The sequence below is a fragment of the Pelobates fuscus genome, chromosome 3 (genome assembly GCF_036172605.1).
Source record: "Pelobates fuscus isolate aPelFus1 chromosome 3, aPelFus1.pri, whole genome shotgun sequence".
Classification (NCBI taxonomy): Eukaryota; Metazoa; Chordata; class Amphibia; order Anura; family Pelobatidae; genus Pelobates; species Pelobates fuscus.
The window spans coordinates 214,069,172-214,094,753 of NC_086319.1; the positions used below are offsets into that span (position 1 = coordinate 214,069,172).

At 40.9% G+C, this 25,582-nt stretch overlaps 1 protein-coding gene across 1 annotated transcript; it reads right to left on the reverse strand.

The window, feature by feature from the left end:
• Window positions 1-942: 942 nt before the first annotated feature.
• On the reverse strand, window positions 943-25,007 carry WDR55 (WD repeat domain 55). The gene is made up of 9 exons (XM_063445424.1): window positions 24,965-25,007; window positions 22,785-22,835; window positions 18,457-18,614; window positions 17,050-17,150; window positions 8,699-8,786; window positions 7,817-7,996; window positions 6,892-6,991; window positions 3,487-3,656; window positions 943-2,247 (listed from the first exon to the last, which is right to left on the reverse strand). The coding sequence occupies exons 1-9, from the start codon at window positions 24,980-24,982 to the stop codon at window positions 1,917-1,919; spliced, it is 1,197 nt and encodes a 398-aa protein (XP_063301494.1). The 5' UTR covers window positions 24,983-25,007; the 3' UTR covers window positions 943-1,916.
• Window positions 25,008-25,582: the final 575 nt, after the last annotated feature.

Here is a 25,582-nt window from a genome sequence, read left to right on the forward strand (position 1 = left end):
AGGCAGGGAGAACGCAAGGAAGGGGGCAACAGTGGTCAGTTCCAGAGACCCAACTTCGAGAATAAACGATTGCAAAATGTTTGAAAAATCCTAAGTGTTAATTTTGGCGGTAAATTTCAATTAAGTTTTAGTCATCATCCTTTTACTAAAAAGCCATTTTAGTTTTAGTCGTATTTTAGTCATCTGAATTGTTTTAGTTTTAGTCTACTAAATCTCCAGTAGATTTTAGTCGACATTTAGTTCAAACCTCTGTCTCTTTTACCTTCCCGAGGACCTCTGTGTCCCCCCAGCCCTTCTGGGTTTCTCTATCCCAAGTCATGGTCTGTCTCTTTTGCCCCTTTCTTTGCCCCTCTGTGCAGTGTTAATTTTTTACGGCAAATTTTAATTTAGATTTAGTCATAATCTTTTGACTAAAATGCCATTTTAGTTTAAGTCATGTTTTAGTTTTAGTCGACAAAATTAACACTGCTGTCTCCATAACAGCTTCAATAAGCTAAATCTTTGCAGTTATCTTATTAACCCCTCACATTGAGCTGGTTAGTATTGATGGGATGCACCTATTTTGTACTAATATATCATTCCAAACCTTCAGCCATCTGATAATAATAAATTGGTCTCTCTCCCTCAGTAAGTGAATGTTGGCTAGTACATTATTAAATGTACTATTAAATGCTAAAAATGTAACCTTTTTTGTATGTTGCTTTACCTTGAAATATATATACACATTTATTTATTGGTTGCAGGTATCTTTTATTCCTACCAAGAGTTATTTTTGCCCATTAGATTTCATATTCATCTCAAGACTTTACTCTTGCAGTTACTTTGAGTTATTTTCACTTTCTGAGACGAGCCATTACCACAGCAATGTGAATGAATGGTTGAAGCTGATACCCCATTTAAACTGTAATGTGCTATTGTTGGAACATAAAACACATGAAAAACTTTTTCATTTTTAAAAACCAGAACACATTTATTACAAGACACATACAATTTACACTTCTTAGCAAAAGGACAATTTCCATGCACTACTAGTGCTTTATTTGGAAAACTTATTTGCCTTTATAACTCTGGATATCTACACCTTTTTTCTTTTACTATCTATCATATTGTTGCTGTATCTTCCATTATATATGATTTTTTTTAAAGGGAGGTGTGTGTGTGTGTGTATTTAGCTGCATCTCTGGCTGCATACAATAGAATCACTGTATTACCATTGGCAGCTTTACAGAGTTATATAGTATATTCTCATGAACCACTCATGACATAACACAAATCATAGTTTAGAGTCAAGATGAAACAGATCATAAGTGGAATGAAATAGTATAAAGAATATAAACCAATAAAAAAAAACGTTTAACACCTGCTCTTCTGTGTATAATGTATAATTGCACAGATATGTCTTTCAGATCATAAAGAAAAAACATTTATATTGTGTGCTAGCTCTATTCGTTGAGGATACTAGCCATTAGAGAATGATCAATCCATCGTTATATCAATCCTACTATATTTTCAAATACCTGTATATTGCAAAGCACTCACGTGAATGATGGAAAGTTGAGGACATAACAGAGATAAGGTTTATTACCATTTTATTGTGATCCTGATTATTGTAGAGTGTATAAATATTATTTTTCCCCCTTTTCTGGAAAACTGAATAAACACTGTTGGCAAAAATCAGCAGGTGACTGAAGAGTTTATTCATTAACCCGGTTCTAGCTACCCAGTATGGTGCTATAATCTGGTTTGCATGCCTCAATCTCAAAAACCCATTGAGTTGAACAGAGACTTGATGTTTCTGCAGAGTCTCTATGTTACAGATGTGTTCTATGGAACAGAGTCTCTAACTGCCCAATAGTATCTAGTTAGTAAGTGAACACACTGGCAAACCTGAACTCTCTAAGGTTCATTCAATCTAATTAGTCACTATCAGAGTCATCACTGTCACTCTCGTTTTCATCATTATCCTCATCTTTCTTCCCGGTCTCTTCTTGCAGGTCAGAAAAAAAGTCTTCTGCTCCTCCAAAGGCTTTCCGGCTGAGTGCAGTTAGATGCTTGTTTTTCTTGCGCTTCCTGTAATCGTCCACTATTATGGAGTTGAGTGACGATAAATCCCAAAACTTCACTTTCAGGTCATGGGCACAGCTGGCCAAAAATTTGCCATCAACGGACTTTGCAAGCTGCTCTATAGGTTCACCAGGATGCTGCCCTACACTGCCAATTACTCTGTTGGGCAAAATATTAATGGCTCTGTTAAAAGAAAAAAAAAACAGAAAAAATAACATTAATAAAGGCTAACAAAATGAACACAAAACACAAAAAAGCAGAACTTGGGAATTTGCCCTTGGAAAGTTCAATAATGTAGAACAAAGAATGTTTTGTAGCAATATTGTCTACTATTCAGGTTTTAAAGGTAGGCCATCAATTCTCTGGAGATTATACCTATGAATAATACATTGAAAATCACATATAACATGTAGCAAAGTTATGTTTAATTTTTCACTTAATACTCTGTGCTCTTTTTTTTTTTTGCCAATCAATTTTTATTGAGGCACATGTTACGTACATTGAGTAATACATTGTGACAACAACACAATGAGTAGATATAGGACATTAGTTAAACAGTGGTCGGATTCTAGAAAGCACTGTGCAGTTAGTCACATACAAAGTGTACTAGCCCATTTTTAAATAAAAGGCAAAGCGAGTAAAAGAAAAGAAGGAAGGAAGATTCTCCAGAGTGTGAGCATCTATACACATGATTAGTGTCTCCGCGCTCAATGGGCTTCCATTGGTAAGGCTTGTGCCATGATATTGAAGAGCATTCAGTATATAATCAAGTAACATGAAAATAAGAATCCTCTCTGGACAATCAAAGTAACTCTCCCTGGGTCCCACCGCTCTGTGGCCGTTGAGGCAGAAACCTTGGTGTCTCGGTGCTAAAACCCAGCATCTAGACGAAGATAGTGGCCTCAGATGGGGAGGACATCCTATTCAATGTACCGTCCTTGAGAACAGTGATATCCCTGCTTTTCTGAGTTGGTAAGTGGCAAGCCCCTCCCAGAGATCTCTGTCCCTGGGAGATAATGGAGTTAAAGACCGGTAAGTTAATTATCTCCCAGGTACAGAGACCCAAACAAAGAAACATAAAAGTACTCCAAAACAAAATAAAAAACATACAGTAACCTCACATGTCCTATATCCCCAAACAGCTCTAATTTGAGCGCCCAGGTTGTCAAAATAGCAATTAGATCCCTACAGTATAGGAGAAACGCCACCAGGGTAAAGTTCTGACCGGTAGCACACGTGGTCCTATGCCTAAAAGAGTTTCCAGAGCAATGTGTGCTTTGGCCGGTTAACTTTCGGGAGCTCCTCCTCAGGGAGACTGTGTGATAAGGAAAATCTGACCAATCACTTGCTTGTTTTTTGTTTGTTTTTTATCTGCTGCTAATCATTTATCACCTTATAGATGATCATCATTAATATTCTCACCTAATAACGCCATCCATGGATCCTGCGCACAGAATATTGTCTGTAATGGGAACCATGCAATCAATAGACTCTGCCTTTACAGCAAAGCGATCGCTTGTTGCCCCGAAGCCATTCCAGTTAAACAAGTATATTGTTCCTTCGCTGGATCCACATGCCACTTTCCGCCCTCTCTGAAAATATATAAATAAACATATACATATAATTTTAAAATACTGTCAAGACTAGTGTTATGGTCAATAAAACAAACAATTAATCAGTGTTATATTAACTGCAGTTTTTATTTCAGTATTTGTTATTTCTTATCACTTTCAATAAATAAAAAATAAAAAATTCCACTTTTTGTTCTCCTGTTAAGACTTATTTAGATACTTCATATACAGTACAGTTACTATCGTGATACTCAGACCCAGTTAAAACACACAAAAAAAGCAAAAGATGATGAAGAGATGTGAATTGCAAAAATAACAAATTTCAGTGCAATGAGAATTACAATAAATTTAGTTCACAAACATCTACTGTGTCAAGGCTACACATTACTGGCCAAGTTCTGTGATGGCCAATTGTAGCATTGTAAAGGCTGGTTAAGTACCCTGCGAAAAGTAATCCCTGAACAGCCACTGGGCAGTTTTACTTCTGCCCATGCAGTCACACCTCACCTGGCTGCGACTGAAACATGCAGCAAACTAAAAAATGGTTTCCTTTTCAATCAGATGTTAACTTGCTATACATTTCAATTTCCTGCCATGTAAATTGAACATTAATCACACATGGGAGGGCCCTGCAGGATCTAGAAGGCTATTAACAGAGCAGGATACAAGACATTTTTAATTAAACAGACTGTTCAATAAAGGAAGTTTAAATATTAGATGTATTTACAGGAAATGTTTAGGATGCCTGTGTGAGTCACATGCAGGGAGGAGTGACTATGGCTGCATAAACAAAATGATTTAACTCCTAAATGGTAGAGAATTGAGCAGTGAGATTGCGGGGGAGTGATCTATTTTTTTTTTTTTTTTTTAATTCTTTATTTTTGCTCGTGCATAAAATTACAGTGGATCCCGCATCGCCACGACAGCGAATGCAAGGGTTGCAGTACATTTAATGATACATGTTGAGTAGCATTGAAAACTGTTAAAGACATTACTTTGCATCATTTGAGGGGTTAGCACGGATTTTTTATATTTAAAGGTATTGTAGCTAGTGAAGCAGTTAAACATAGCTTAGTAATTACAAGTAAACCAAGTAGTCATTTTAGATATAGGTGACCTGTGTGGATTCAAATAATGTGGCTGAAAAACATAAGCATAGTAGGTATCGTGGGTAAATTAGTAGCCCTGGTGGATGGTACAACAGAGAGCTTCAGCCACACAGGTACCTTAACTAGTTGTTTAAACAGGTTAGGCTACACCAAGTGACAATTCGCTTGTGAGTCGTTAATAATCAAGATAAGGAAAATAATTAAGATATAAACAATAATATAGTCCACTGGGTGTGTGACCACATTGTAAAGGCATGGGTATGTTAGATTAGATAAGATGGCCCACCCTTCTGTGCGGGAGTAGCTGCATTTGATTGCCCTCTTAGCCTATGCCTATCGGGGGGTGTTCAGTGTCCTGGTGGTTGTGGCCATCAGGGCCCGGCCTAGGGCAATTTCGCCTACCCTGAGAACAGTCCACGAAACGCTGTTTCCAGGTCCCTTGGTGTGTAGCCGGCTGGGGAGCCGGTGGTAGAGAGGTCTTCAGAGGGTGCAAGCTGTTGGTGTGGGGGTGTCCCTTACGGAGCCGCAGCCTAGCAGGTGTTAGATCCGCAGCCGGGTTGTGTCGCCGGGTCTGGTGCTGTTGTGGCGGCTCCCGTCTCTGTCTCCTCACCCTCCCCTTTGTGCTGGCTTTTCTCTGTGTTGCCGTGTGTCGCGGTGTGTCTTGCTTGGGCGACGCTGTGCGGGGTGTGCTCCGTGGATCGTAGCAAGCCGGGGTGTTTGCTTGGTGTGAGGGCATCGGGCAGGCTTCGCTTTTTTGTACCTGAAGGGAGGTCCACTAGCTGCAGCCTGGAACTCCAGAGCTGCAGGGGGAGTGCGTTGGTGCAGGCTGCTCCGCGAGCTGGGCCCGAAGGCTTGACTACTCTCCTCCATCCAACCCGCACGTCCAGCTGATCGTGGCTTGGCTGTGCCACTCTGGAAGTCCGGTCGGGGTGGTGCCGCCAGGAGGGTTTCCCTCAGTCTTTGCTGTGTCTGGATAGCGGTGAGTCTGGGGTTTCTCTGTATTTGAGGGGGTCTGGCTGGGTTTTGCTCCCCTAGGACCTCGTTCTTGGTGTTGGGTCTAGTGGCCCCTTTTGTGGCTAGGTTCTCCAGAGCAGCGAGGTGGGATTGCTGGTGCGATCTCTGTTGCAAGCGGAGCCAGAAGGCTTGGCATATTTGCTCAAATTTAGTGTCGAATGTTTCCCGCCATGACAGACTGTCAGAACTTGCACGGGCCTGGTGAGGTTGCGGTGCGTCCGCCATCTTTGTTGGCCATGCGGTCTCAGGTTTGCAGGCTTGCCGCGACAACATCGCGGGGGTGTGGGTGCACCCAGTGGGGACCGGGATATCCCCCGCCGGTCCAAGGGGGGGGGAACAGGGCTGCTTGGGCTTCGTTGACAGGCTTGGGCCCGGGGTCGGGAGAGCGGCCGTCCCTCCCCCCGCCGGGCCGTCGTCTTCAGTAGGCCGCAGGCTGAGGCACTGTGTGCTTTCATCAGAGTACCCAGATTCGGGCTTGGCATGTATGTGGGCATCATAGTGGTACTTCCCAGGTAGCTTAGGGTCGTGTCTCGCTGGATTAGCCTCGGTATTTCAGTCGTTTTGGTTCAGATTGTCAGGAGCTAGCATAAGGCACGTCTGGCCATCTTGGTTGTCAGGCCCCGCCCCCGGCGTGATCTATTTTATACACTAAAACAGCTTAATTAAACTAAAGTTGTTTTGGTTCCAATAATATTTCTTTGATTTATAAATAACTGACTGGATCTTGCATTTCCCATGATTTTCACCTTCAAACAGTACGAGACGACTTTGTAAGGTAAAATTGCACAGAAACATTTCTTGACAAGCTATACCAAACTGTGTATGTTTTTTCTTACCAGATGCATTCAATTGAAACATGATTGTTTATGTATGCTCTACTTTTGCATGTTTTGCTGCCTTTCTGAATAAAAGGTTGTTGTAAGGCAAAATGTGAAGCATCCTAGTTTTTCCTTGACATTTATGTAGAGCTCACTTCCTGTTGTATTAGTTTGGTTAACTAGAAGGTGGCAGCACAGTCACACGTTTATCACTGAGCGAACATAAATAATGGGAAATGCTCACAGTGTCTGGCAACATCAGGAACATAGCATCTCTGGTGCCAATGGTAGCGATCACTGGCCTGGACCACCTACCTTCATGAGAGCAAGGGATGTCAAGTCTCCATTCTGGTACTCGGACAGCAGTTCAAACCTCCGTCTCTTTATATTAAAGACACCCATGGTGCCATCTCCGCTGACAGAGAAAAGAACAACAGTGTACACATGAATGGAACAGCAGATACCAAAAGAGAAGTTTCATTTTTAAATACAAACATTGAAATGTGAGTATAAGTATGTATCTTTTAGAATGCAATTCCAGTGCATTGGGAAATTATACAGAATTACTCATTGAGTGGCTATTGGCTGGCATCTATGGCAATGGTTTAGATCTCTGGGCAAATATAGTGGAACTTAGCTCTGTCCACTTTATTCATCTTTACAGCCCACACTGAACCAGTACTGTCTCACTCCTAGTTAAGGTCCAGCCCCTCTCTGCATGGAAAAAGGAACTGCAAGGACTTAGGGTAGGAGAGAATAAAGCTCTCAGGTACACTAATTGGTTAAGAGGCCGTATAGTTGGCACGATATATACAGTGTATTTAATATAAACTAAAGCTTTTACATACATATGGAAGAAATTTTGCCTTGGGCCCCACTTCATTGCCATGTGTGTCTTAAGGACATTTTCCCTAATATCTCCAGATTACAGAATGGAGTCTATAAAATATATGGATATTGGTAGCATATACATAATACATGCAAGAATTTATCATCTTCATACACATGTAAAAATGTCAAATAATGCAAGTATTGATGTATCTTGTAACATATTTTTTGAATGAACAATATTTATTAGCAAATTGCTTAAGATTTGATTTAGGAAGCTACTAGAGAAAGCTCATTACTGCTAAATCCTGTTCATTCAATGGTAAATGAATACATAGTGAAACCTGCCTTAAAGTATTTTATCTTTTTTATATAGCTTTTGACTCACTAAACTACAACAAGATTAGCATACCTAGCAGTGAGAAGCATCTTTTTGTTTTGGTCAATGACCATGTCGCTGATGTACTCTTCATGGTTTTTCATTTCCATAAAGGACGTGCCTTTTCGTAGATCCCACAGTTTCAGCATGCCATTGTCATCACCAGTTGCAAATATGTTCTCGTCTATCAGCAGCAGACTGTTCAGTGGGGAGCTGGCAGAATAAATGTAACCGGTTAAAACAAGTGGTCCAGACGATACCAACGATGCAGTAGTGATGGGGATGATACAGTGCCAGCCAAGAGAAAATTGTATGCAGTCAGGGCCGATTTTAAATTCAAATCCGGAATTAAGCTATTCTTTATCAAGACAATTAAAAGGGTAATATTTTTTTTACATTTTCTAAATAACAGACCTAGCTTAAAATAGACAGCCAACTGTATCAGTATGCTAGATCCTCACACATCAAGTCCTCCTTGGTGTTAGAGATGGGATCATTAAAATGTGAAATAAATTATCCAGTTCAGCTGACACTCAATCCCTTTCATGATCAGCAGACTGTGATAGTTGGTGCTTCAACTATGCTGGAGTCAGTGAAATCACGCAGAAGTCATCACAGGACTTCTGGAAAATTTCCGATCAGTTAGACTGGTCAATAATGGATCAGCAGCTGCATTGCCCATTTCAAATACACAGTAATCAGTGTGTAAAAATACTGCAGGCTGTTTACCTTATATGTATATTTCAGAATTCTGCACAATATATACTGTGACTTGTTTTACAGACATTGTGAAGTTTCATTATGATCCTCTGCCTAGGCATGTGATAAAGCTTAGCGTAAGCAGAAATGGCTGGAAATTGGTATAAAGCTGGGACTGTTACTAAATGAAGAAAATAAAAAAAAAGACGGCCTTACTCATGAGCCTTTGAGATGCGTTTAACCAGTTTGCCCTCTTCCACATTAAGAATGTGAATGGACTTGTCCTTGGATACTGTGAAAAGTTCTAAAAAGAAAAAAAAACACAAACATAAACCACTGCTATGTAAATAAATGAAAATCCAATTAATCATAGAAATCTTGCACATTCAGGTGTAAATTATCACATTAGAGTTAAGCAAGCAGGAAAATGGTATTTAAAAGACAAACACAGATAGGAGCCGAATGGCCGCATGCTGAAACAGCTCCGGGAAAAGCAGGCACAAAATCGATTTAATTGGAGGCTGTAAGCAAAGATGAAGGGAAGACCCCAGCGGTCAAAACAGGATCTCTATCTAAATTGTTTAAAGATTATGCGGACCACATGTCGGATCACGGCGATTCCAATATGGCGCAGACAGCCCTCAATTCCTACTCCAATCCGCCCAGTCCAGTGGCATCAGAGACCTTCTTCTGAACTTACCCTCCAAAGCAGACCTCGCTACCATGCTGGGAAAACTGGAAACCTCCTTCCAACACAAGCTGGACAGTCTTAGTTCCGACATCCAGCAGGTAGGCCTCCGTGTCCAAGATTTGGAGGATTACGCACCCTATCTTCCAAAGTAGAAACCCATGACAAATACATGTCCCAACTTCAGAGGTCACTAGATGACGTAGATAATAGGGGTCGGAGGAACAATCTCCGAATCAGGGGCCTACCAGAGGCTCAGAACGAGGACCTTCAGTCCACCTTGACAGAACTGTTCAATCTGATGCTGGGGTGGGCAGCAGACGCACCAGTCCTCCTAGACAGGGCACACCATTCATTAAGGCCCAAAAACAACGCAGGAGAGGCCCCGCGAGACATACTATGCCGACTGCACTATTTTACAGTCAAAGAAGGCATACTAAAAAAACTGAGAGACACTAATCCTCCCTGTTACTTAACAGGCAAGAAGTCCAAACTTATCCAGACCGCTCATGGCTCACCCTCCAAGCAAAAAGAGCCCTCAAACCAATAAAGGACCAACTTAGAACCCAAAACATTAGATACTGGTGGGGCTTCCCTTTCGCCCTAATTGTCACAAAGAAGGGAACTACCCATACTTTGGCAACACACCAAGATGTAGCACCATTCGTTAGAGCACTGGAACTCACAGACATATGCATCATGCATTGGTATGTTCCTGATCCAGTGCAGTTCTCCAACCAATAACTGCAAAGACAAAGATGGAGCTCCCCGCTGAAGAAACAGAGGACAGGTCCTGCAGAGGCCCAGCATTGTAAAGACAGGCACCCAGAACGCTCGGCTATGGGGTAACCCATGGATACAGATTTACACAGGGTTTCCAGATGGACTAAGTACTCATAACTTCTCCCGACTGAACCAGGACTGCCACCCATGCGGAAATATTTGTATTACCCCCCAGACTCTCCCAGGATTGTCACCCGAGATGGAACTCTCAACACTCAAACTCCCCACCGGCCTCAGCCCTGTCACATAGACCTTGCAACTCTCGGAAGCCACTGAAGAACAAGATGGACTGAACATCAATACCATTGATATAGCCCCACGAGGGATTGGCAATATGGCTCCTATTGCTGACTGAGACACGAGCCTGAATCCCTACATCCATAGACTGATGCTACCCTAGCATAACACCTGCCAACAGAATCAACTCAGGTCGTATGCCTTAACCAAAACAGAAATATTTTTAATATATTGCTTAGTATGGCACATGCAGCCCCAAATTGCATATACAACTCTAATGGGCAAGTACGGGATGCAGACTTACACAACTGCCAACAACACGGACAGCCAGGGAGGGGCACCATACAATCGAGACTCCGGGGGGCAGAGGAGCAACAAGGAGCATTCACATTATAATTATATATGGACCTACATGATGGGTTGACGCACAAATAAACACAAAAAAGGGGGTTTCTATATATTACCTTCTTCCCTCCCCTCTGGACCTCACAAAGGGACTACTCCTATTATTCTCACTCAAAAGGCTCTTACTCGAGGATAGTCATGTTCTTCCTCCCCCACAGATTCCTCAATCTCATATTCTCCTGTACATACGCATCAATCACATGGTCTGACCATGCGCCCCTAGCCATGACTGTAACAATCCCATCCCTAGACGCAGCAAGGGCCCTAAATGACATGCTCTTAAACTACACCGAGGTTCAAACCCAAATCATTTCAGACATTAAACAGTACTTCTCCCTTAATGTACACCCAGACTTCTCATACCCAATCATATGGGAAGCACACAAGAGTACAATAAGGGGCGCCATCATCAAAATTGCTTCCACACATAAGAAACAGAGGGACAAACAGACAACATAACTCATTAAGGAGATCAGGACCTTAGAAGAAGCACATAAAACAGACCTAAACCTAGCAACTTGTACTGGTTGAGAAGAGAACTGAGCTTAACATTATCCTGAATATCCATACCAAACGCAAACTTGCCCTCACAAAAAGCCTTTACCATGCTCAAGCAGGTAAAAGCGGACGCTTACTAGCGCACGTACTGAAAAAACTAAGGGAAGCCACATTTATAGCCCCAATTCAAAACACAGATGGCAAAAAAATACCATTCCATGATTTCTATTCCTCACTATACAACCTAAGGTCTACCCCTCTATCATCCATAGAGATACAGGACTTGCTCACACAAAGGATCACCTCCACTATACCATCCAATGTAATACAATCCCTAGACCAGCCTATTACCCTGAAGGAATACCAAGAGGTGATCACACATCTTCCCCTTGGGAAAAGTCCAGGTCCGGACGGCCTCACGGCAAAATACTATAAATTGTTTTCAGCTCCGCTTGCCCAGCATTTCCTCAACAAGTACAACTCCCAACTCAAACCGAATACCCTCCTGCCACAAGCCCTGAATGCCACAATTACCCTCCTATCCAAACCAGGGAAAGACCCGACCCAATGTGGAAGCTATAGGCCCATATCCCTCATAAACATAGACTTCAAACTATTCATCAAAATAATAGTGAACTGTCTCCGCCCACTTCTCCCTGACCTGGTACATTCTGACCAATCGGGATTTATACCAGGCAGGGAGGCCAAACACAACGCAACAAAAATACTAAACCTCATTCACCACTCCAAACGCTCGGGTGGCTTCAGTCTACTCCTGTCAATAGATGCTGAAAAGGCATTTGACCGGGTGGACTGGACCCTGATGAGACACACACCAACGCTTTGGGCTTTGGTCCAAACTGGATGCGATGGCTAGGGGCCCTGTACTCCAGACCCACAGTGCGACTGCGCATCAATGCCCAATTATCAGATCCAATCCCTATTTTAAATGGCATGAGGCAGGGGTGGCCCCTTTCCCCCCTATTATTTGTATTAGCCCTAGAGCAATTCTTACAGGGTATCAGGGATAACCCCCTGATCCAGGGTATCCGAGTGGGGGAAACTGAACACAAGATCGCTGCGTTTGCAGATGATATGCTGTTCACGCTCACAAACCCCACTACCACGCTCCCTCACCTAATGACGAAAATGTCAACATACAGTAAAATTTCTAACTTCCAGACAAATCTTAGCAAATGCAAAATTCTCCCGATCACACTACCACCTGATGTCAAGGAACAACTACGAAAAACACACCCATTCACATGGGCTGATAAGTACATTAAATACCTGGGAGTGTACATCCCCAGCGACATTGTGCCAATATACGATAGCAACTTCCCCAACCTGCTCCAATACATAACTACTAACCTAAACTCTTGGAACATGCCACACTTCGGATGGTTCTGCAGATTGAACATTCTGAAGATGAATGTCTTGCCCCTTGCATTCTTTATCTACTGCAAGTACTGCCAATTTCACTACGAAAAACCCTTATCAACTCGGTCCGCAAGGCATTTACAACCTTCATATGGGCTCAAAAAAAAAAAACAGACTATCCTACGCTTTTCTTAAAAGGCCAAAAGAGGAGGGAGGACTAGGTCTCCCAGTCGTAGAACTGTACCATAAAGCAGTCCATCTATCCAGGGTATTTGACTGGTCAAAACAACACTCCAATAAACAGTGGGTACAGTCGGAAGACGCATGCTTCGGAGCCCCTATATACACCACCCTGTGGCACAAAAACGAGACAAGCACTACTACACCACCACGCACAGCCCACCATAACCCCCACACTTCGACTGTGGCGGATGTGCAGAATCACCAACAGATATCTCCGTACCCCTCACCACTATACCCACTTACCCATAATCCATTATTCTCACCAGGGGTAGACGGCAAAACATACAAAATATACCATGACTCCCCTTACCGGACACTGGGAACCCTGGTGGATGAGTCTGGAGTAAAACCACTCCACAATTTAATCTCGGTAGATAAAACCTCAGCACTACAACAATTCCAATATAACCAACTCCTACACTTTATTAGAACAAGACCACTGGCCCAGGACACACACCGAGACCACACAATCTTTGAACAACACTGTGCAAAACAAGCCATAAGAATGAAAGTTATCTCCATAATGTATGCACTGCTCCTTTCCACACAGACCAAACACCTCCAGCATTCATCATGACATGGGAACTCACCATCGCCATACCACCTGACAAATGGCGCATGACATTCAAAAATATACATAAATCCACCCGAAACACGGAGGCTCGAGAGAGCAATTACAAATGCAAAGTTAGGTGGCACTGTACACCTGTGAGACTCCAATCACTGTTCCCTCAAACACCCAACCATTGTTGGAGATGCCACCAACCCAATGATACAGCATCTCATATCTGGTGGACATGTCAGGAGATACAAAAGTTTCGGATACGCATCTCAGGAATGATCCAAACCATCATAGGGGAAACCATCTCCCTTACCCCGGACACCTTCATTTTCCATCTACCAGCCCACAATATGCCCAAAGCTAAGGTACCTCTACTCCTGCACCTCATAACAGCTGCCAATCAGCTGATTCCACTGTTCTGGAAACAACCTAACCCCCAACCATACGAGACTGGACACAGAAGGTAGAAACCACTAGTGGTCTGGAGGAAATCTGCTTCTCTCTATCCGACAGTTATCACACCTACACTTCCACGTGGAATAGATGGTGCAGATACCTACAAAATAATGCATTATGAGAGTATATCTTTGTCCAGACGTAATCTACCCAAATTACCCTACTTCTGTCATTACTTGGAGAACCAAGCTGCTTGAAGTAGCAATGTTCTAGTGATTATACCTATGACTAATGCTATGTTAGACAGACCCATTATGTTATTGCCAAACTCTAACTGCACTGACAACAGAATTTTATTACTTGTAATGTTTCTTTTACACAAAAGATTTAAAAAAAAAATTCAAAAAATAAAAAACAGATAGATTTCTAGTGCTTACTGTCCATAGTCTCTCCAATCTGGTTGTTGGTGTAATACATAAGATAAAATTAGGGAGCAACGCCTTGATGGAGTCCTCAAGGTTTGTGAAAATATGCTATGAAAGAAGAGGGCAAGGATGAGGGAATATAGTGTAATAATTAGATATTTCTAATATGAAAAAGGAAGAAATACAGTGCTTAGAGCGAAGGACTAGCTCTAGATATAGCACTTGGGAGGAACAATCTTTGCCTGTAGATATGGGTCTGAAGTCTTGATCGAATAGTATATAGTTTGAATATGAAAATGCAAACAGAAAAGAAAACATTAATATAGTGTAGTATATTGGATACCCGGAGTATTGAATAAAATATTTATAGGTGTGCAAAATAAAATGTATTTAAGAGTGTGCACTTATAAATATTGTATTGAATACTGTATTGAATATGTGATATACTACACTATATTGGAGGTTTTTGTTCTGTTTGCATTTCATATTTGAACTATATCCTATTGGATTAAGACTTCAGGCCCATGTTCGCAGGCGGGGATTGTACCACCCAAGCTCTATATCTAGAGCTAGTCCTTAGCTCCAAACACTGTAAGTATATTTCTTATTTTATTCATATTAGAAGTATCTACTTGCTATACTATATTACCTTTTCCTTGTCCTCTTCTGTCACGGCAAGGGTACATAATTTAATATTGCACTATGGAATATGGCTATTTAATATAACGTGTGCAGTGCATCAATAATTGGACCCCTGGCTAGAAGAAAAAAGGCAGAGAGAAATTGCTCTTTTGATCAAAAGGGGCTTCTGCAAGGTGTGAAACGGATTGCCCTTTTTGATCTATCAAAGCAAGATGAGACATTCTACACTTAAGCCTCCGGTAGGTCTAGTTTCAATGTAAACTAACTGACTTTGACCATATGGCTTAAAACTATCAATGGATAGTTCAATCCTTTGATATGGTAATGGTATTAGTTTCATGAAGACCAGTATGTTTTAGTATCATATCCAAGAGAAATAATAATTACCCACAGATTAATAACTACACCTCATTTTTATTATATTTAGAATAGGGCAAGCACAGCCTTTTAATCAAGTCTAAACACCACTTATACACATTAAACCGGGTGGCAGGGGTTGTGATGTCTGCTTTATTAGGGCGCATGTTAGTCATGTGATATACTCCTGAAATGGGAAAATGGTAACAAATTCATAGAGGCAATTACAGTAGAGGAGATAAAACCAAAAGTTTATATTTGGTTTGTTGTTTTCTGGAACAAAGGAGGTGGTCACTTATTATTTCTGTAGGTACGCCTTAACTCCACCCCTGGACAAGACTTGATAATCCACAGGGTATATATCCAATGAGTTGGAGGGGTGTTGGTGTATTTGCTTGGGGGTCAGAATCTAATTCTAAGTGAGTCACCATGTTTCCTTGCCAGAGACCCCCTGGGCAGAAGTTGTACTTTGAAAACCTAAGTTGTTGGTGTAAATAATTTTTTTATCCTATATTTTTATATACACTGCGACCATTTTTTTGCTCATAATAAACATTCATTTATTAAGTTCTGCCTTTGTCTGGTTAAGAATCACGTTACCTGAAGAGACTAGTTAGTATTTTTGCAATTCCTTAAATATTGTGCTAAGTAATATTTGGTGGGTTTTATCACTGATTTACCTGGGGGACCAAGGCACCCTATTATAAATTGTCTTGGTGGTGGCAGCGTTAAAATAGTAATAGTTTTATTATTATGTTTAAGTGTGGGTGCTGTTAAAAGGGGGCTTTTGTCATTATTTCCGGTCTAGTGCAGACAAATAGTGAAATAGTGAATAGTAACCCTTTACCACCACAACTACGTCATGCACACTCTTGGAGTAGGGTGCGTTCGTGACATCTTCTTCCACTGCACATCAACATAAACCTAAGGACCTATCAAGGTGTTGCTCCCTAATTTTATCTTCTCTATTAAACAGCTCAGGAATTGCCTATTAAGCTGTGCTTGCAAAAAGCATCTGTAAACATTGTATACACTGAGTTCTGTTTATTAAAATAATGTGTTTATGATCATTGAAAAAAAAGTTAGTTGTGTATCAGATTCTGAGTCAAAAAACTCAACTCAACATATTAATGTGCAACATGCCAGCTTACATACATAACCTAACCTATGTGTTGGTGACTATATAGCACTTTTAAGAAGATACTGGGTTTCTGGATTATTGTGCAGATACTGGTATCTACACTTTCAAAGTTTTTTGTGCAAAAAAGAAAAAGACAGGTTTATACTATCAGACTTTACACTGGGCTCCACTCCTCCATGAATTTCCTCAAACCTGATCTTTTTAGGCGAGCTCATCTCACTGGGTAATTTCTTCAACCAGTCTACCTTGTGTGTCCCAACATTTAATGACCCCACATTCATTTTCACTCTCTCGTCCTCACTTTTCCACTCTATACACTTCTTACATTAGATCAAACAGGTACAAGATTGAAATCTGGTGATCTTATCCTCTCTCCTTCCTCTTGTATCCTTATACACCAAATTCTCTAGAATTGAAACGTGCTTTGGCAGGGCCTTTCCTGTCTTTTGCTCTTGTTAATGCTTTTTGACAGTTGCAGAAAATGTTAGTTCTTAATAAATGTCGATAATAATAGTTTAGACTTTAAGGTGCCATAAGGGTTCAGTACTAAATCCACTTATCAAGGGTAGAGCATTGGGAATAAACTGGTGCATTTACATTCACTCTGTTTCCCTGACTGACTGGTTTCATTTACTGTAGTACTAACTTCTGAAAATGTTTCTCTTCGAATATGTTTCTTGAATATGCTCCTCTCTTAACCCCTTAAGGACACATGACATGTGTGACATGTCATGATTGCCTTTTATTCCAGAAGTTTGGTCCTTAAGGGGTTAAAGAGAATTGAATAGTATAGCCAGACACCATACTTACGTTCACCATCAAAGGAGAAAGCTGCGTCTCTGCAGGATTTGAGATGATGTCCAGAAGACCAGAGTTCTTTGTTTCCATCGTCTAAGCAGGAATAGGAATAACTGAATGAAAGTAAAACTTGTGTTATATAAATCAGAGATTTCTCACAAACTCATATAACCTCATTCACATTTTATAAAAAACTCTTCCTTGTAACAATTGATTAGTTTTACTTACCTTTTCTCCAGCGACGAGACACACCCAGTGCTACTACCTGCTCCGTCTCCCACCCTGAAGTTGTTGCTTCTTTGATAAATGTTTAACCTAATTCTCCACACAGAACTATTGATGATAAGGGTACATGTGCGTGTCCAATCAAAAGCTCATAATAGAGAAGCACTCAATCCAATGCTGCAATTGATGAGTTTGAATGTCACATGACCGAGTGAAACTCAGCCATTGCAGAACAAGTGCCTCTACGGGATGTTGGTATGAAAGTCACTAGAAGTGTGTTTAAACCTATTACATTGCAAGGTTAAAACTACAATGCCACTGCACCCAGACACTTCACTGGGATAAAGTGGTCTTGGTGACTTTAGTGGTCCTTCAAGGTAAACACACTAAAGAAAAAAACTATACTTATTCACAATTGTATTATTCATGCTATATGAACTTACTATAATGTGAAGAAATTATTTTTTATTGATCTATTTCATATTAAGGACTCAGAGCTGCTGTGCTTCGGGCAGCTGAGGTTTTAATTTCTTGGACTTCTCGTACACTCCTTAAAGGAACACTACAGGGTCAGGAACACAAACATGTATTCCTGACCCTATAGTGTTTAACCCACCATTTAGGTGGCTTGACCCGCGTCAGCCTTCTTAAAAGTTAATAAAACTCACCTTATTTCCAGTGCTAGCTCCGCCCCCTTGGTGACATCATGAGAATTGCTGATTTTTAGCCAATCCAATGCTAAAATCGGCAAGGGGGCAGAGCCAAATGCAGTTTTGGCCAATCAGCAACTTGTCATAGAGATGCATTGAATCAATGCATCTCTATGAGGAAAATTCAGCATCCCCATGCAGAGCGTAGAGACGCTGAACGGAACTGCTGCTTACTGTGCAGCACTGAGCCAGGAAGCACCTCCAGTGGCCATCTGAGGAGTGGCCACTGTGAGGTGTCCATAGGGGCAATGTAAACACTGCCTTTTCTCTGAAAAGGCAGTGTTTGCATGAAAATGCCTGCATATAATGATCATACTAACTACATTAAGCTGTAGTTGTTCTGGTGACTATAGTGTTCCTTTAACTACCATGGAATAGTTGAATTCCTAATTACACTGATCTAATCTACAGAATTGCATCAACATAATTAAATTATATCTAAAAGAAAGAAAAAAAAAAGTCCAATCATTGCACGTCCACTTACACAAACACATCTCCATCCAAATCTCCAGCTGCTATTATATCTCGATTGGGGTGAAATGCAATGGTATTTACAGCAGCCTCAAACAAGATGTCCTCAGGAGTTTCCCTCACCCTGGGCTCAGAAGGTCCACGTGTATCATCAAGTTCTTCTGATTCAGTCTTTAAAAAAAAAGACAATAGACAATATTTAAGGGTATACTTCACAAGTCAGGCTTTAATTTATTCTTCATTAACAGTATGAACACAGTCAGACTGTCCAATAAATTACGATTGTTACTATAGTAATGTATCTGTAAAGCAAATATTTATAAATATGCAAGATACGAGGAAAATCGAGCTTGATATTTGTTTCTGTTGTTACAATAAATGTAATTGTATTGTTTATATCCTATATGTATGAGTATGTATGCATGTATCATTCACCTCATATTCTTTAGTATGATAAGTAATCTTCTCACTGCTTGTGTATTGGAAAAGTAAACATGCCCATTTGGTGGGTCAAATTCCCTTGTAAACAACTCTGTCATCTCACATTAAAAGTGTTTGTTTTGTAAATTAAATACACACTCAGAATCTTGGAACATCTGAACTGTGAATAAAGTACAAATTAAGTGTTTTATTTACATAACCTCCCCTTAAGTTAGTCAAACTAGACAGGAATACAAAGCACTGCAGGCAGCACAGTTGCCTGTAAAATGTGTCCTCATAAAGTGACAATTTAAAAGGTCTATAGCAGGGCTTGACAAATTTGCTTGAAATCTAGAAGCCAGCTTAAAAAAAGTTAGGAGCCAGGTTTTTTTTTTTTTTTTTTAACAACAAAGCTTAATTTTTAGCAACAAAAATATAATTATTAAAAGGACAATATAGTCACAAACCACTACAGCTTAATGTAGTGGTTCGGGTATCTATAGCCTGTCTCTGCAGAGAAAAGGCAGTGTCTACATTGCTGCCTAGTGATACCTCTAGTGACCTTCACTCAGATGGCCACTAGAGGTGATACCTAGTCTAGTGCTGCACAGTATGCAGCACCTATGTTCAGCGTCTCCACACTCTGAATGGAGATGCTGAATGTTCCCCATAGAGATGCATTGAATCAATGCATCTTTATGTGGAAATGCTAATTAGTGCATGCACAATAGCCTCCCAATGCTTTCCTATGGAAAAGCATTAACTTGGCTAATTCCATCAAGATTGATTATCTGAGCCATGGAGGCAGGGCCAGCCAGTATGAGACCGGCATGGTGTGGGAAAAAAAGGAGAGTAAAATCACCTTTCCCATGTGATGAGGGGGTGGGGGGGGGTGACGGTAACATAAACAGACACATTCACTCACACACTCTCAGGCAGACACACAAACTCTCTCACACACTCAGAAATTATAATAAAATATATATATATATATTTGAATTTAAATCCACCCTGCTTCCCTACCTTTGGGAGAGCTGGGGTGGATTGTCATTCCCTGGTGTCCAGTCCGGCTGATGTTATCTTCCATCTCTGCTCCTTCTCATGCCATATAGTGAGGCTGGGGCTGGAGTTACATTACATGCCGGCCCCTGGCATCACTGCAGGGCGCGCAAGGGAGCAGAGCAGGTAGATTACAGCTCTCTCACCTCCTCCATTCCGCAAAGCTGGCTGTCCGCCTCTGTTCTCCATCAATCTGCAGGCTTGCATTCTCCCTTGACGCCTCTGCTGAACAGGCTAACAAATCCCAGGGGCCAGGACAAAATTCCTAGTTGCCATGGCGACCTGGGATTTGTCGAGCCCTGGTCTTTATTATTACAAACTGGAGAATAAGTGGTCAAAGCATCTCTATGAGGAATGTTCAGTGTCTCCATGCAGAGCGAACCTTCTCTAGTAGCAGTCTGAGTGACCACCATTAGAGGTAGCAGTATGCAGCACGGTAAACACTGCCTTTTACATTGCTTAGCCTGCAGTTATAGGCTCTATGCCCCAGATCCATTACATTAAAGGGGCACTATAGTCACAAAATAACTTTAGCTTCATTAAGAAGTTGTAATGTATAGTTTATGCCCCTTGCAGTCTCATTGCTTAAAGGACCACTCTAGTGCCAGGAAAACATACTCGTTTTCCTGGCACTAGAGTGCCCTGAGGGTGCCCCCACCCTCAGGGACCCCCTCCCGCCCGGCTCTGGAAAGGGGAAAGGGGTAAAAACTTACCTTTTTCCAGCGGTGGGCGGAGAGCTCTCCTCCTCTGATCCTCCTCTTCTCCTCCCCGTCGGCTGAATGCGCACGCGCGGCAAGAGCTGCGCGCGCATTCAGCCGGTCACATAGGAAAGCATTCATAATGCTTTCCTATGGACGCTTGCGTGCTCTCACTGTGATTTTCACAGTGATAATCACGCAAGCGCCTCTAGCGGCTGTCAGTGAGACAGCGACTAGAGGATTAGGGGGAAGGCTTAACCCATTCACAAACATAGCAGTTTCTCTAAAACTGCTATGCTTATGAAAACATGGGTTAACCCTAGATGGACCTGGCACCCAGACCACTTCATTAAGCTGAAGTGGTCTGGGTGCCTAGAGTGGTCCTTTAATTATCTGCAATTTAGGAGTTAAATCACTTTGTGTACGCAGCCCTAGGCACTCCTCCCTGCATGTGACTAGCACAGCCTTCCTAAACACTTCCTGTAAAGAGTCATCTAGTGTTTATACTTCCTTTATTCAAAATTCTGTTTAATGTATAATTTCTTATCTTGTGCTCTGTTAATAGCTTGCTAGACTCTACATGAGCCTCCTGTATATAATTAGAGTTCAATTTACAGAGCAGAAGATACAAACTTTTAAAGTAAGCTCCGTCTGATTGAAAATTAATCCATTTTTTTTTCATGCAGGCTGTGTCAATCACAGCCAGGTGAGGTGTGGCTAGGGTTGCAGAAACAGAGACAAACATGATTTAGCTCCTAAATGACAGATAATTGAGAAGTGAGACTGCAGGGGCATGATCTATACACCAAAACTGCTTCATTAAGCTAAAGTGGTTTTGATGACTATAGTGTTCCTTTAATCTTTTTAGAGAGGACTGACTCACCAGGGAAGAAAAAATCCTAATGCGCAACTAAAAAAATAATAATTGGATTTACGTACAGTCTTCTTTCGTAATTAGAGATATGCAGACATCACAGCAGACCATGATCACTTCATGGATAAAAATTTAGCATTTTCTATAAAGATTTATTTCATAGATACATTGCAGTACTACAGGGCTATTTTTATGGAAAAAGTAGAACATTCTGTTGCTCTAAAGGTAATACAGTAAGAACCCACAATTCCTCTATTTTTAAATATCTTGTCCATTCTAATGGGGAACGAACATGAATACATTTCTTTTGATATTTCAACATATATATCAGCACATATTTAGTTTTAGGAAACACTCTGGGTTGAAACGGGGCACTCTTGTTCAAGAATAATACACATAAGTATTTAAAAAAAATAAATCCTAAAGGGTTACTCTTTGGCCTATTTTTAAATTTATTTATTTTAGTCATAATGTCCTTGCAGGCATTATTCTTTAAGTGTAATAAACTCTAAAATAAGTTTTTAAAAAAACCAAGAAAAAACAAGCTATAAATTATCTGGAATCCAGCTCCGGGCAAAGTTCCCAAGGCTGTGTAACACTCCTCATTAGAAGTCACGCCAGCCATTGTGAGGTCCAATCAACTGCTTCTTCTAGAAAAGCATCTAATTGGCCCATTTAACCAGCTCAGAGCACATGCACGTGCACTGAGCTGGTACGGGGAGAAATAACGGAGGGTATAGGGATGCTGGGAGTGCTACAATGAAGGACCGATGGAGATAAATGCTCATTATACCTGTTGCCAGCATGCTGTGCGCACAGACCATAGACGTAAATTGTGCACAGAACTGACATTAATCAAAAAGAAAGGCACAGGTGCAAAGAGGCAGCTGCTACAGTGCTCAGAAACACCAGAGAATGCAAATACAACTTATTGGGGGCATATAGTCCTTTATCAATGTATACAATGCACCGTCTTTTTCATTTTTTAAAAAGTCAGTCATAATTTCTGATTTCTATTTCAGACTGTGTAGGTACACTATTTTTATTTTTTGATAATTTCTACTTGGGGTTATCCCCCATTTTCTTAGTGTACCTAATTGTACCTCTGCTCTTTTTCTTGTATTTTTTTAAAAATACTTATACATATGATTCTTGGAAAAAAAAGTGCTTAGTTTCAACCGACAGTTTTTCCTCAAAAACATTATACATGACTGAGTGAGCAAAAAATATTGAGTAGTTGTGCTGTTGTACAGTGGGTCACTTGAAGTGGCTCATAGAATATATTCGAACCTGCTGCTCTTGTTCATGGCTGTCGTCTAGATCTTTATTGATTGGTGCTGCCTGCAAGAAAAGAAAAGTGTTGGTGAAGAGCCTGCAAGGAGTAGCGTTTTTCTCCTCTCCCACCCATCCAATAAAATTGCTTGTTTTGTAAACATTTTCCCACCCCTTCCTCACTTTGGCACAGACCAAGCACATGTTCTCTGAGCAGGTTAAACAGTCCAATCACAGGTTTCTCTAGGAGAAGGTACCTTGCTGATGGTCTGAAGGGGTGTAGAAGACAAGGCCGGTAGCTTTGCCAGGCGCTGGATTCCAAGCAAGTGAAATCCTTTTTTGCAGGTTGGAGGTAGATGGGACCTATTAAATAGTGCCCAGTTGGGTATTTTACACAGAAAAGCCCCCCCCCCCAATGTGGTTTGCTGCTCCCTTGGTCACAGACCTCCGTAATTGCTCCCGCACAGTACTGACTCTCAGTGAGTCAGAGTGCATGCTTGGAATCCCAGTAGTTGTGCTCTGACTGGTCCCTGAGCGCCGGTGTTCTGTCACTGTCAGATTTCACTACCCCATCAGATATCCCTACCCACATCATGTCCAGTGACACGGATCAGCGGTTGCCTGTGCTGCACATGCTGCTGAAAGTACAGACAGTCACACTCCCCCTGATCTGACCCTCCCCACCCCAGGAGCAATTCTCCAACTTGCCTGATGGCATGATTAAAGGAAAACTATAGTCACCTAAATTACTTAGCTAAATAAATCAGTTTTAGTGTATAGATCATTCCCCTGCAATTTCACTGCTCAATTCACTGTCATTTATGAGTTAAATCACTTTGTTTCTGTTTATGCAGCCCTAGCCACACCTCCCCTGGCTATGATTGACACAGCCTGCATGAAACAAAAACTGGTTTCACTTTCAGATGTAATTTACCTTAAATAATTGTATCTCAATCTCTAAATTGAACTTTAATCACATACGGGAGGCTCTTGCAGGGTCTAGCAAGCTATTAACATAGCAGGGGATAAGAAAATCTTTATTAAACAGAACTTGCAATAAAGAAAGCCTAAATAGGGCTCTCTTTACAGGAAGTGTTTATGGAAGGCTGTGCAAGTCACATGCAGGGAGGTGTGACCAGGGTTCATAAACAAAGGGATTTAACTCCTAAATGGCAGAGGATTGAGCAGTGAGCCTGCAGGGGCATGTTCTATACACCAAAACTGCTTCATTAAGCTAAAGTTGTTTAGGTGACTATAGTGTCCCTTTAAATGCCCAAAGGCAAAAGCCTTCCAGTAACTGTAACTGCATGTCCTTGGCATTGGGGCAATAGGAATTCAATCCCACAAGAAAAGACTACAAAAGACCTGCACAATCTAACAGGGTTGTTCACTAAATTGAAAATTCAGATTTAGTGCCCAAGTAGTAAACCTGGAAGCATAGCTGAATATTTTCTGTATGACTAAATCTATCTTGAAATTTAGTTTGAATTACCCTGTAAATGTGCTACAGTGGGTACAAGTCATAAAGGAAAGCAGTGAAGAACAAAACTAGCATAGTCTATGGATCACACAGTTCACAATTATTAACCATTGAAAACTAAATCCCCCCCCTCTCCCCTCTCTAATGATATTGTAAAGCGCTACGGAATCTGTTGGCGCTATATAAATGGCAATAATATTAATACCAATTTGATGTCTAAGTACTTATGTGTGTAAAGATCGAACACATTGAAAATAATAGTGTATGCCTTTATTCCTATATGCTGATAAATAAATAAAAAAACCGAAGGATATTCATTATGACAAAATACACTCAGATTATGATAACAATGGAGGTAATGCACCCTAGTTTTGTACTACGTTTCCCATGATGCTACAGACAACCTTGCTGGCTTAGAATAATGAGACACGTAGCCCAGAAAAGACAGAATGTGAAGTGTTGGAATCTCAAGGTAAATCTGAGTAAACACATTGCTAACACACACATTTTGGGTGATTAAGAACAAATAAACGGGAAGCTGTGCTAACAAGCTCCAGGGGATCGGGAATCCTAAATTAACTACCGGCAGCCATGGCCGACCAACTTCATGGTTTCTGTCATTTATAAAGGCCAATCATGTGACGAAATCATTAGAAAAATCCTACAATCAGGCGATTTTCGCGACGTTAACAAGCGCTGACTCCTAAAGCGTGCTTACCTCCATGGGCGCCGCCATCTTTAAACCTAGTCACACAAGGTCCTGGTTGGGTTAAAAAAACAAGGAAGCGTCCCAAGCCGTCAGGCCGTCTAAGTGTATATAATAAAAAAAGAACGATCTCGATTTGTTATTGATAAACTAGTAAGCAGGATTACCAACCAGTGTTATTATTTTTTTTTTTAATGCTACTTAAATAGCATTTGTATTCGCATGCTGCCAGGACCTGTGCATTTACACAATACATAAAATTCGGTACCTTTGCAATTGCAAAACGTGATATTTTTTTTAAATTTTTTTTATAAATGAGACTTACAGTGGTATAGGGTGAACCTTTCAACTATTTTGATCACATTTCCCCCCCTAATAGAAAAAAAAATGTATCAAAACGTAATTAGAACGTTTTCTGAGATTTACCAATCGGAGCGCTGGTGGAAAACATCCCGAAAGTTATAAGAAACTGATAACACATCGGAAAAATTAACTCTGGAAATGAAATGAAAGATTTGTGCGATAATGAAAGAACAGAATACGGTGTAAAGTTATGACTAGATATTTTTTTTAGAATTTACATAAATATATCTCATATGATTATTCTTGTTGCACACTTGCCCATTATAC

What these genes read in the sequence shown, in the direction of transcription:
- WDR55 (XM_063445424.1), bottom strand. An exon ending in TTGGATGGAGATGTGTTTGT is followed by an intron (nt 17,151 to 18,456) that starts GTAAGTGGACGT and finishes ACTTTCATTCAG; the next exon opens with TTATTCCTATTCCTGCTTAG. An exon ending in TTTCTCCTTTGATGGTGAAC is followed by an intron (nt 8,787 to 17,049) that starts GTAAGTATGGTG and finishes TTTTCTTTTTAG; the next exon opens with AACTTTTCACAGTATCCAAG.